Consider the following 12,001-nt stretch of genomic DNA (forward strand, 5'->3'; position numbering starts at 1 on the left):
CAACCAGTTGGCTGCTTGTCTGTGAAACCGGGTATGAATGAAATAGGTCCGACACGCCAGATCGAAAAAAGATGAGAGGCATTAAACATTTTTGGTTTCTCATTAGCATAGATAAGAGTAAAGATATAGGTTAAGGGTATAAAGTATTGACAAAGAATAGAAAAATCCTCTAGCTCATCGGTAGGGTGACCTCCTGACGGAAGAAGGCACGCGCGATCGTATGACGCTTTGTTGACTCTCATAGCTCTCTAGTCGATGTAGACTATGTGTAGGAGAACCGCCAACGTCAATCATTAGGCCTTGCCGTCCTCTGGGTGTGGTTCTGAGTACAGAGTTGATAGTGTCGATGGTTTGTTGAGATGGCGTACGATAGACAGTGTTGCCTGTCTGCGAGGTATGAGGTCGAGGCGTAGAATATGGGACTGCACGACGGGCGGTCGGAGAAGGTGTGCGTGCTACAGATATTGAAGCGCGCGGAGTATAGAAAGATGGTAATCTTGAGTTAGGCATACGGGCGCGGAACACAGAACCAGCGATAGAAGAGGATATGCTGTCGCTGCGGGATGAAATAGAGGATAAGCTTGATGTATCGGAAGACGATAGTTCGGAGCTTTGAGAGTGAGCCAGGTCGATGACGCGTGATGGGAGTTGGTTCATATTCGCGAGTAGATGGGCGAACGCCGACATGAGATCTTCGAATTCAGCCTCGTTGATTTGTATAGGAGAAAAACGAGCATGTTCGTAACGTTGGACAAAGTCTTGACCAGCATCCGGGGGAATGAGGCCGAGGCTGGAGAGTTGAGCTAGATATGATCGCATATCTGCCGTCGGCTTCCTAGATAGCAAGCTCACAACCTGTTCGTCGGCAGTAGCGGTGCCATCCTTGGGGATGTCGAAAGATGTATCCGGAGGAGCTAGCGAAACAGCGCGAGCTTCCACAAGGTTGGGCAGCTCCATGACAACAGTACGGAACTGGATATGGGGAGCGAGATTTGCGTCTAGTTGAGAGGGAGAAGACCAGCCAGCATGTGAGACTCGACCCCAGGGAGGACGTTGTGGGTCGACGTGTACAATCTTGCCGACAGTCGTGGAATGACCATCATAACCATCGTGGCTCGAATCCTCATCTTGCTTCTTTAGCCGAATGAGCTCAGGTTGTAGATTCCTCGGCTTTGTTTCGAATGCAATCAAGGCGCATCGGTTCGCAGCCTTGACAACCTCCTTGCGAACATTTTTGCTGACCTCGCCGGGTTGTACTGGAATCCAAGACTTGCCGACGGCGGCCAAAACAGAGCGATTTGTATAGAGTCGACTCGAGTAGATGAAGAGGGTGAAGATAATGACCAGGACATAGACGCCGCCGATCTCGAAGACATATTGAAAAGCGCTGGCACGAAGAGCGGTATAGATAAGGGTAGCTGGAGTGATTGCCAGTAAGAGGAGGATGAGCAGGAAGAGGGTCGTATAAGTTGTGCTGTAGAAGATACGGAAGAAGGGGATGCGAAAGGGAAGTCGCAGGCGCTTGACCATCTGGGGCAGGACATGCCCGAGGGCTAGGGAAGGCTATGGCATGCAGTCGTGTTTGTTATATGGATGGTTGTTATATGCGAATAATTTTGCGATTCGCGATCATCACATGAAGGCCGGCCTGATGACGTCTCGCGATGGGCGTTGCTTGGCGGGAAGGTGCGAGATGGAGTTTTCAGTCGCGGAAAGGACGTCGCAAATGTCGTGGAATTTCAGCGACGAGGTGGACACTCTGCTCGAGGAAGGCGCGAATCAGCCGACGGGTGGATGGTCGAGTCGTAGTCGAACGTGGAAAGAGGGCGAAATGATCAACAGTCGTCGCAAACACCCTCGATCCATGTGGCAGCGTTGCCAAGCCAAAGCTCAAACAATCTAATCACGAAACCATTCAGGTCCTAAATTCGATCGCTCCTTCCTAGCAATTATCACCCTCATCACACAATACAATGCCGTCTGCTGAACCGATATCCGATACGCAAATCCCCAGCCCACCGCCGGATCTCTCCAACAAGCTCCCTAAACTCATCCCTCGACGCAAGCAAGACAAATCAAATGAAGCTCCGTTAAAACCTCCGCCACCAACCCCCGCTCTCCCTAGTCCGCCGAAGACGGAAGACGTCAAATATCAGCATCCTACACGTCGGATCTTGTCAAAGAAAGACCATGATCTCTTCCTGGGCTCGCCAACATGTGATCTAGTCACAGCCTTTGTGTTTGGTCTTTCCGACTCGGTCCGCCAAACCACTGTTTCCTCGGTACAAAAGGCTGTAAAAGAGCCCGTCATCGACACGATAGTGAACCTCTTGGACGAAGCAGAGCAAGCAGTGGCTCTATGCCCCGCTGAAGATGCTGGAGGCTCCCGCTTCGGCAACAAGGCCTTCATCACATACCTCGACAAGATTGAGACACTACTCAAGCCATGGCACGACAAGCTCGGTGTGACGGGTGCTGCTGCCCAGGATGAGGTCTCAACATACATCTTCCACTCATTTGGCAACAAGACTCGTATTGATTACGGTTCCGGTCACGAACTCAATTTCCTCATCTGGCTGCTGTGCCTGAACCGTCTGGACATTCTTCCTCAGTCCACCTTCCCACAACTCGCTCTCATCGTCTTCCCTCGCTACCTCCGCGTTATGCGTGTCGTCCAATCCACATATTACCTCGAACCTGCAGGCTCTCACGGTGTCTGGGGCCTCGATGACTACCAATTCGCTCCCTTCCTGTTCGGCAGCGCTCAGCTGGTCCACCACCCTCACATTCGTCCCATGTCAATCCACAAGCCCTTGATTCTGGAAGAGTGTTCGAAAGACTATTTGTACCTCGAACAAGTCGCATATGTCAACAGTGTCAAGAATGTCGATGGTCTGCGCTGGCATTCTCCCATGCTTGACGACATCAGTAGCGCAAAGAACTGGGAAAAGGTCGAGGCAGGTATGAAGAAGATGTTCGTCGCTGAAGTCTTGGGTAAGCTACCTGTCATGCAGCACTTCCTCTTCGGTGGCCTCGTGCCTGCAGTCGAAGGCATGAGTACCGAAGATGAGACCGACGTGGCTGGCGAGATGGAAGAAACAGAAGGTGGACAAGGTCAAGTCACCCCAGAAGGCGGCATGAAGCACGTTCACGACCATAGCGGTAAGACTTGGGACGATTGCTGCGGTATCAAAGTCCCCTCTGCAATCGGCGCAATGCAAGAGATGAAGAAGCGTCAAGGTGGTGAATCTTTGAGGAGACTGCCCTTTGACTAGACTTTCTGGTTCATCTTTGATTAGCTCTATCTTCTACACAATGATACCCTCTTATCCATTCAAACTGCTCTCCCGAAGATCAAGTTTCTGGAAGTTTATATAAACCCTTTCATCCCATAACTCAAACGATCACAAACAGATCGCGGTCATACTTGATGGTGGCACTGAGCGACAGGCACCTCAAAGGGGTGCCCCGCTTCTTGTTCATCAAGCCGTGTAGTCCCGACGTCGCTGCGTCGCTACATTCCTCTATGAGGTCGCCGTCGCTTGCCTTCCGCGAGGCGCCGTGGAGGAAACGATGGACTCAAAGCAACCGAACAGTTGGATCGATTCATTCGCACCTCACTGGAGCGACCAGAGACAAGATAAGTGTGAGTTTAAATACAGCAAGCCCGTATGGGGGATCCGAACGCACATATCTGTAATGCACCATATACAAAAATTACGTATCCTAAATATTGATTCAGCGCCGTCTGGACTACACAGCTGGCATTTCCAATCGAGAACGAACATGTCAAGGACAATGTCTACATCACCGATTGATTTGATTTTCGCAAATTTCATAAACTCAACTCACTCGAAATCGGTCAAGAGATACTGTTCACAAGACCCAGGTCGGAGTATTCTGAGTCGAGGTTGACAGGATCATCCCTACTTGAAAAGATGCTGAAGAATGGATCGTGTCTGCCAAGCTAGTCTATTGATTCTATGTGAGAAGATGGCTACCCTTTCATCGCGGGCTAGAAAGATCGTTGCAGCGTGGTCGATGTATCACCAGCCCTGGTGTTCAGTTTCGAGACCTCACGGTAGGCGATCAGGCCAACCTGAGAGCGGAAGGAACGCCATTCTTTTCCTCATCAGTCAATTCAATCCCATAAATCACCTTCAACGACTCGATCCGCTCATCCTCCGTCTTGCATTCCTTGATGACCTTGCGCTCACTTCCGATACTCTCTCTGATAGTGGCCTCGAAGAGAGTAACACTGCCGATAATCTTCTCTTGCTCGGGATCCATGATCATCCTCGTGGCCGTCATGTAACGCGTAAAGAACGAGTTGCCATGCGTAGATGTAAACCAAGACATCATCTCATAGTCCTGAGGTAAGAACTCCGTCTCCGTGAAACAGTAAGTAGGGATCCACTTGTTGTCTGCACCTTTGCTTGGATCATAGCAAACATCATAACACCACATCTTCGGTGCGTCTTCCTCTGCATAAGACTCTCCAATCGCTCGTTGTTGGATCCGAATTTTCCTCGGAGCAATACTGACAGTCTCGTAATTGTCGCGTAGAGGATACGGCAAATTTGGCCCCATCGCTCCCATACCTACATCAACCACATACCACTCACCCTCCAAACGCACAAGATTAAGCATATGGTTCCATCCATCATACGTATGCGCCTGCTTCTCCCTGACCTCTGGAAAAGCACTCATAGCCCTCGACACCCTACCTCCGCAATTCCGCACGCGATAGCCAATAGACCGCAACACTGTGCCGAAGAAACTGTTGTTTTCCATACACCGGCCACCGCGGCGCTTTTTGACGAACCAGGTGTACAGGTCTGATAAGTCGAGGGTCACTTTCTTGTTGGCAGAGTAGTGGAGGATGAGGTTTTCGAAGGGGATGGCGGTAGTGTGATGGCGACATAGCGCTTCTAGTAATGGAAGACCATGTTCTTTCGTCCTCGCGAGAGCGGCGTCTTTCAAAACAGGCGAGTCGAGATATTTGTGAGAAAGGTTGATTCTGGTGAAATAGTCTTGTAGTTCGGTGGTGTTGTAGCGACGACGGGTTGATGCTTCGGGCAGCTGAGTGAGAGCGGTTGGTGTGGTGTCGGTCATGTTGTTGATGCGAGAAGAGTTGAAATGTGAAAGGAGATGATGAGCAATCTTTATATTAGGAAGGAGCTTGATGATAAAGTAATCTATTAGTGGAAACGGAAATCTTCCGCAGCGTCGCATGATGATACACTCTCGATGTGTTCGCAATGGTCCGCCAGAGCTACAGTTTCATGTCCGTGCGAACGAAATGGTCATCAGCTTGCAACACCCCATCTTCTCCTTGTTCTTCCATCTGTCTCGAGTTTACAGCTATCAGCCCTCAAACGAGATTATTCCGCATAATCGAGGATAGCTTTTGGTGTATTACACATGCCTCGCAACTGCCTCAATATCCTTACCGACCTCAAGATACTTGATCGATGGAGCTTGACGGCAATTCGTGATAAGCCCCTTGACGCTGGTTATTCGGCACACTGATAGCTTGATGTTGATCACCTCAAATGCATTGTCGATTAGTTGGTATCTTTCAATTCCCAACCCGCGTCGCCTTGTCCTCTCTTAGCGGGCCATGATCGATCTTGCCCCGCACTCATATCATCATCTCGCTGGTAATGAAGAGTGATCTTTATCGAAATAGCAAAGAGCTCTCGTTGACTACATGGTACAAACATCACTTTAAACATCAGATATCATGACCAGCAGAACTACCGACGAATTCCATGTCGCTATCGTTGGTGAGGCTGCCCAAAAAGCTTGTATAGACGATGGCTCACTCTATGGCTTCTCAAGGTGCCGGCATTGGTGGTTTGGCTCTAGCAATCAGCCTGCACAAGAAGGGTGTTCCCTTCACCTTGTACGAAGGCGCGAAAGAGTACTCCGTCGTAGGGTAAGAAGTTACGATTCAGATGCTTGCACGTATCTATCTGACCGTATCTCAGCGCTGGCATTGGGTTTGCTCCAAATGGGATGAGAACCATGGACCTGATTGAGCCGGCTTTCCGCCCTCTGTTTGAAAAGATATGTGTTGGGAACAAAGGCGAACAAGACCAGAACATCTTCTTTGAGGGCATGCTTCTTGAGGAGGGCCTCGGTACGTGAAAGAGTTGCAATCAGTATATACTAAACTATCGCTGATCTTTGGCAGGTCAAGACCAACCATGGTCTGGAAGGTCTGCCTGGGGCCACCCTAATTTCAATCGCAAATCTGTTCGTCCTCTCGAAAGCCATGAAGTCAATTTTTGACTAACCTAATTCAGGCCCATCGAAAAGAGTTGCTTGAAATTATGACTAGCTTTATCCCAATCGAGAATGTCAAGTTCAACAAGTGTCTTGAATCCATCGAACAGCACTCTGACAAGGTCATTCTCAAATTTGCAGATGGCGAGGAAGCCGATGCGAGTGTGCTTGCTGGCGCCGACGGCATCAAGAGCGTTGTTCGAGAACACGTACTCCGGCCATCTCACCCTGAAGAAGTGGCTCCAGTATATGCAGATGCCTACTGCTATAGAGCTGTAATTCCGATGTCCGAAGCCTACACAATCCTCGGAAACCTCACGGATGTTGCGAAGTTCTACTTTGGCCACAACCGGAGTGCAATCACTTATCGCATCTCAGGTGGTGAAGAACTCAATCTTTTGTTTTGCGTGGCGGACCCAAAGCCATGGGCGCTGGGAGAGGCCGTGACGGAAAAGACGACACACGAGACTATGATGGCTGATTTCGAAGGCCCTGGTGTCGACGCTCGCTTTATCAAGTCGCTTGCCAAAGCACAACCTATCAAATGGGGATTCTTCCACCATTGGCGGACATCTACTTACTGCAGAGGTCGCGTTGTCCTGCTGGGCGACGCCGCGCATGCGTCCCTGCCATTCCAGGCTGCGGGTGCTGCTCAAGGATTGGAAGATGCCTTGGTCTTGTCAAATGTGCTTTCCAAGATTGCCGATATGCACAATGACTCTGTCAACCCGATGACGTCTATTGAAACAGGTCTGGAAGCGTACGATTCGGTGCGACGTCCTCGGGCTCAGAGACAATTGGAACAGTCCGCGGAGGTTGGGAAGATGATCTTCTTCCAGCATGAGGAAGCAGGTTCAGATATGAGCAAGATACTGCCTAGACTGCAAGAGGGAAGGTTCGACTGGCTCTGGTTTCATGACATAGAAGTTGATGTTAACAAGGCTCTGACGAGAATGGATGAGCGGGGGATAAAGTGAGACCTGAACAGCACATTTTCAAGCACGCGTGCTGCTTTACCGGGATTGTCACTCGATCTCATGACAGCCAGAGATTGAACCACTCCACAAAGCTCTTGAAGCACTGTCCTTTTGCCCACTTTTGGTAAGGATCTGACATATCAGGTCGTGTCTGAACACATTAGTATGCTTTAGTCTTAACACATATCAAGACGAACTCACTGCAAACCCATGTCCTACACCAGAATATACCTGCATGTTAAATCTCTTCTCGCCTTCGGTCAAAATCTCGACTGTTCGGGCGCGCGACTCAGGTAAAAACAGACTATCTGTAGTCGGCGCGGCGATATATAATGGAGCTTGCAAAAGTCAGTAGCTGGTCTCGAAAACTTGTGGAGCTTACCTACCATCAACGCCGAACACATGACTTTCTTTCATGAATGAAGGGTGCGCTATTGCTCCTGCTTTGCAAATCCCGTCTTTGGACAGTTGTTGACAGACAATTCGTGCGCCCCAGCTTTGTTGAACATGTTAGAGTATGAGATGGAATACTAACAAGACACCAGAACTCACCAGTAACCAACACAGGCAAATTTGACACTGCCGGACGTGCCGTATGTCGATTTTACAGCTTCAACCCACTTCGCAGCAACTTCTTCCGAAGACTTAAGGTGCTTATCACACCAAGCTTCAAAGTCGAACTTAGGGTCACTCAACGGCGTCGTGGTGTGCTTGGACACAGCATCCTACAACAAATCAGTACATCTCTCCCTCCCAATCCTTTCCCAAAGTTACAATCTCAACATACCCCCAGGAAATAATCAACCCCCAGAGTCAAATACCCACAAGACGCAAAAGCGTCCATCAAAAGAAAACTATTTCCATGCAAGCCGAAGGCATCCGGAAAATATAGTAGGACGTTTCCATTGGCGGTTTTGGGGTTTGGGGTGGCTATGTATGTTTCTATGCCTTCTATGTGTGTTGTTTTTCCTTGGGGTTCTCCGGTGTGAAAGGAGCCTTTGAGGCAGCAGAGGTCGGCTGGTTTTGCGAGTATGGGGTCTGTCTCGTCGCTCATGTTTGTATAGTCCCACAATATTGCGGTTGTTGGGATTTGTGACGATTGGACGAGATAGAAATTGGTGTTGACAGGATAGATGGTAGTTGAGGACGAATTGAGTCACCGAAGAGTAGCTTGCTCCACCGACGCTGCCCCACAACTGCAGAGCAGAGTGGTGAGACGATGATTGAGACCGTCGATCATACTGTGTCATGACTATCTTCCATCCTCTACGTTCTCGTTGTTTCATGGGCGACGATGACCCAGAAGATCTAATCACAACCTGCCGCATCTGACAAAAAAGGCATCTTAACAAAAGCAAAACGAATGATTCCGCTGAGGCTCGAACTCAGGACCGCCTGTGTGTTAGACAGAAGTGATAACCAACTACACCACAAAACCAATTGTGGAATAATTTTTGAGCATATGTTAAAATAAAGCTCAGATCTGCATGGCAGCCACATGGTAATGTATCGGCCGTGATCGCTGCGCTTACCAGCTTTCTGCTTCAGAGAAACCGTCGGACCAGACAAAGTGATCTCGCATCGTGGGGACTACCATCGAAAGCCATCGACAATAGGCAGGGTTCTGAACTTGTCGCAGTTCGCAAGTAAGCTTGTGCATTTCGGCCGCTACTACACACTGGCCGTCACTGACATGGTAGAACAGCCCGTCCGTCATCCCTTGAGCCCCTATCACCATTCCACACAGTTAGAGACCAATAACACTTCCAGAGCTCTTAGCCGCCCAAACAGCAGTCGCGCCCTTGATCAAAAGTCCCAACATGGTGATCTCGCTAGCAGCGAAGATTCCAAATCTTATCATGACGGGATTGGCACTTGCTTGCACAATACTATGCACAATTCTGAGTCCAACATACATCCACGCAAGATTGGCCTCTGTAGCCATGAAGTTGGTGGTCAATGAGGCCGGGGAAGTAGAGGCATAGAGGGCCAGTCCCAATGCGACGGCGTAGAAGCGAGTAGGTGCTTCGTGGAGGTGGTCGTAGTTGTCGGCTAATGACATTAGCAACAAATTCGGCAGCCTTGTATGAGGAACAAGTCTCACCCTTCCATCTCACAGAAGCAGGAATCTGATTGTTAAGTTTCTCCTTTGAAAAGTTCGGGTCGGTTTTGACCTTGTATTTTGTCATTGCTGGTAGGCGGGTTGCGTACATCCAGCCTTCCATTGCGAAAGTCCAGCCCACTAGGGCGAAGACAGGGCGAAGAAGTGATTGCACTGCAGCCATTGTGATGTTCTCAAAGACACGCAAAAGTGGACTTCGGTATGGCAGAAAATTGGGACGAGGATGTTTATGGGCTGGACGAGGTTGGAGAGATGAGGGGAAGTGGTTGGTTTTCTAGAACCTTATACTGCTGCCTCGGATGGCTGTCTTGGCGGAGGTCTGACATGCATCGGGAAGGATCATTATTACAAGGAACATGATTTGAGTGCATCCAAGTGTGTGCCCAAACGGTGTTCATGGTCTACATTTTCTGATGTAATGGCATGATCGTCAGGCAAAAGGAAGCTTTATATACAAGTGGTATACTACGACCACATATAAGAGTACAAAGATCGGGAAATATCTCGTGAATGTTTGGTTTTGAGGGTTTATTCTCATCAGTACATGATGGGGTCAAAGCAACCCAAGTCCGGGCTGGATCCAGCAGGATAGCCATATGCCTGTAGCAAAGTGAGTGCTCCGGTGTTTTGTGTACAAGTGTGTGAGAAGACTTACGAGAGCGTCAAGTTAGGCCACGCCGGAGAAGGAACCTTCTTGACCCAAGATGAGCAGGAGTCAGTCATCAGAGCCTTTTTTCGCTCCGTAGATGACAGAATCCCGATCATTGCTGGTATCACTGGCGAGGGTACCGAAGTGGCCACACTGGAGGCTAAGCGCGCCAAAGATGCTGGTGCAAAGGCTGGTCTTCTCTACCCTTCCCATGGTTGGTTGCGCTTCGGACACCAGGATGGTGCACCTCAGGATCGCTACCGCGTCGTTTACGAGACCAGCAAGCTTCCTCTCATCCTGTTCCAATACCCCGACAACACCAAGGCAACATACAGCTTGCAAACTATGCTCGACATCTCCGCACAACCTGGCGTATTCGCAATGAAGAACGGTGTCCGCAACATGCGTCGCTGGGACGTCGAGATCCCCATCATCCACAAGCAGCGTCCTGAACTCCAGATCCTTACCTGCCACGACGAATACCTCCTGCACACAGCCTTTGATATTGACGGCTTCCTTGTCGGATACGGAAACATCGCTCCCGAGCTTCTGATCCAGATGATTGAAGCAGGCAAGGCCAAGGATTACGCCAGAGCTAGACAACTGCACGATCAGCTGCTGCCGTTGACCAAAGCTGTTTACCATCGTGGTAGCCATATGGAGGGAACAGTGGCGCTGAAGCATGCGCTTGTTGCTAGAGGCATTCTCAACCACGCTACCGTGCGCTCGCCATTGATGCCCCTTGCTGAAGGTGCAGACAAGGAGATTCATGCTGCAGTCCAGTTCGCAGACCTGCCTAAGATCAATGTCAGCAAGCTTCAGTCGAATGGAAGCAATGGAACCAGTGGATCAACGAACGGGTACCACTGATACACGGGGGGTAGTTGGCTGGCGGGTACGATGTAGACTATGTCCATCTTTCATATTTCCAAATCTACCATTTTTCAAACCAGTTTCCTCGAATGACCAAGCTTGATCTACTCCTGCGTCTTATTCCACCCTAGTATACTCATCAGTCTCATATGGGTGTGCAGAGGTCGCATCAGTGCTGTGTCTCGCAAAGTATCTTCCTCGGGCACAAGGAGTTTGAGCTCACTTATGCCAATACGAAGACCGAACATCCAAGGTTGTTTCAGGGACTTTGCCTACGACGCAGAACATTATATGATTCATTTTTACTGGCAGAAGCCTGAATCAGTGAGTCTTGTGTCTATTGACTCTGCAGGTGTTACGACGCCGGATCCAATGATGAGTCTAAAGACGCGTGAATGGACTGTCCGAGCCTCTTCTGCCAAAATGACGACTTAATACGGTTTGATCAGATTCCAAGACTCATGAACACTGGTTAGACCAAGTATAAATCATCGGAGATACCGTAGTCGATGCGGTGACTGATTTTGAGTATGGCTGAGGGCATGACCCTGGTCTACTCAATGGTGCAGCAAATCACATTGCACGAAACATGTTGTGGTGTCCAATTCCACCTCTTGAAAGTTATTTCTGATATGCTTGTGATAATGCTTGCTTCCATGTATGCTTTGGGCTTGATGCGAGTAGAATTGAGGAACGATTTGGAGGCTGGGTTCATCGTGACAGCAGCGTCGTGGGTATGGTTAATGAGTGACCACAATCATCGTGCTGATGGAGGGTTTGTACGACCGCGTTCGATGACCTGTATATCAGTTCTGGCTCATCAAACGTAGTTTAGTAGCAGATGTGGTTTGCAGGAAGTCCAGACAGAGAAGTTGCAAGAGCTGCTTGGCTTCGAGGCTTCACAAAGCAATGAGATGATCTCGAGTCGCATCGCCTTTTCAACAACATTGGGTCCAATTGCTATACCTCAAGAGAACAAGTGCATACCATTTCGGCCGATGACTTCTGGTGGTACCACTGTAAAGCCAAACTGTCCTTTCTGAAGAATGATTTGATTTTCGGCCGACGAACAGCGGTCAACAAAACGGC

At 49.4% G+C, this 12,001-nt stretch overlaps 7 protein-coding genes across 7 annotated transcripts; 3 read left to right on the plus strand and 4 right to left on the minus strand.

Annotated features, from left to right (window-relative positions):
- Positions 1-293: 293 nt before the first annotated feature.
- Positions 294-1,530, minus strand: M438DRAFT_339481 (uncharacterized protein; the record flags this gene model as incomplete). The annotated part of the gene is made up of 2 exons (XM_029904221.1): positions 294-310; positions 369-1,530. 2 exons carry the CDS (start codon positions 1,528-1,530, stop codon positions 294-296), a joined length of 1,179 nt encoding a protein of 392 aa, XP_029755879.1.
- Positions 1,531-1,973: 443 nt separating this feature from the next.
- M438DRAFT_283067 (Phosphotyrosyl phosphatase activator) lies at positions 1,974-3,275 on the plus strand (the record flags this gene model as incomplete). The annotated part of the gene is made up of 1 exon (XM_029901352.1): positions 1,974-3,275. The coding sequence occupies one exon, from the start codon at positions 1,974-1,976 to the stop codon at positions 3,273-3,275; it is 1,302 nt and encodes a 433-aa protein (XP_029755880.1).
- Positions 3,276-3,921: 646 nt separating this feature from the next.
- Positions 3,922-5,222, minus strand: M438DRAFT_349422 (N-hydroxyarylamine O-acetyltransferase). The gene has a single exon (XM_029906394.1). The coding sequence runs from the start codon at positions 5,113-5,115 to the stop codon at positions 4,090-4,092; it is 1,026 nt and encodes a 341-aa protein (XP_029755881.1). The 5' UTR covers positions 5,116-5,222; the 3' UTR covers positions 3,922-4,089.
- Positions 5,223-5,746: 524 nt separating this feature from the next.
- Positions 5,747-7,268, plus strand: M438DRAFT_359360 (monooxygenase; the record flags this gene model as incomplete). The annotated part of the gene is made up of 5 exons (XM_029907330.1): positions 5,747-5,789; positions 5,845-5,941; positions 5,994-6,145; positions 6,200-6,261; positions 6,312-7,268. The coding sequence occupies 5 exons, from the start codon at positions 5,747-5,749 to the stop codon at positions 7,266-7,268; spliced, it is 1,311 nt and encodes a 436-aa protein (XP_029755882.1).
- A 58-nt stretch (positions 7,269-7,326) lies between these two features.
- On the minus strand, positions 7,327-8,322 carry M438DRAFT_283013 (dienelactone hydrolase; the record flags this gene model as incomplete). The annotated part of the gene is made up of 5 exons (XM_029901345.1): positions 7,327-7,419; positions 7,470-7,606; positions 7,655-7,764; positions 7,821-7,993; positions 8,056-8,322. The coding sequence occupies 5 exons, from the start codon at positions 8,320-8,322 to the stop codon at positions 7,327-7,329; spliced, it is 780 nt and encodes a 259-aa protein (XP_029755883.1).
- A 431-nt stretch (positions 8,323-8,753) lies between these two features.
- M438DRAFT_349424 (uncharacterized protein) lies at positions 8,754-9,623 on the minus strand. The gene is made up of 2 exons (XM_029906395.1): positions 9,373-9,623; positions 8,754-9,320 (listed from the first exon to the last, which is right to left on the minus strand). Exons 1-2 carry the CDS (start codon positions 9,551-9,553, stop codon positions 9,016-9,018), a joined length of 486 nt encoding a protein of 161 aa, XP_029755884.1. The 5' UTR covers positions 9,554-9,623; the 3' UTR covers positions 8,754-9,015.
- A 363-nt stretch (positions 9,624-9,986) lies between these two features.
- M438DRAFT_369189 (aldolase) lies at positions 9,987-10,909 on the plus strand (the record flags this gene model as incomplete). Its single annotated transcript, XM_029908096.1, has 2 exons — positions 9,987-9,992; positions 10,058-10,909. The coding sequence occupies 2 exons, from the start codon at positions 9,987-9,989 to the stop codon at positions 10,907-10,909; spliced, it is 858 nt and encodes a 285-aa protein (XP_029755885.1).
- Positions 10,910-12,001: the final 1,092 nt, after the last annotated feature.

This window comes from Aureobasidium pullulans (genome assembly GCF_000721785.1).
Source record: "Aureobasidium pullulans EXF-150 unplaced genomic scaffold scaffold_30, whole genome shotgun sequence".
In the NCBI taxonomy this organism is placed as follows: domain Eukaryota; kingdom Fungi; phylum Ascomycota; class Dothideomycetes; order Dothideales; family Saccotheciaceae; genus Aureobasidium; species Aureobasidium pullulans.

Bases quoted from the DNA above. Each gene is read 5' to 3' on its own strand.
- M438DRAFT_349422 (XM_029906394.1), bottom strand. From the start codon at position 5,115: ATGACCGACACCACACCAACCGCTCTCACTCAGCTGCCCGAAGCATCA.
- M438DRAFT_349424 (XM_029906395.1), bottom strand. From the start codon at position 9,553: ATGGCTGCAGTGCAATCACTTCTTCGCCCTGTCTTCGCCCTAGTGGGC. The intron at 9,321-9,372 runs GTGAGACTTGTT...TAATGTCATTAG, and splicing joins TGCTTCTGTGAGATGGAAGG to CCGACAACTACGACCACCTC.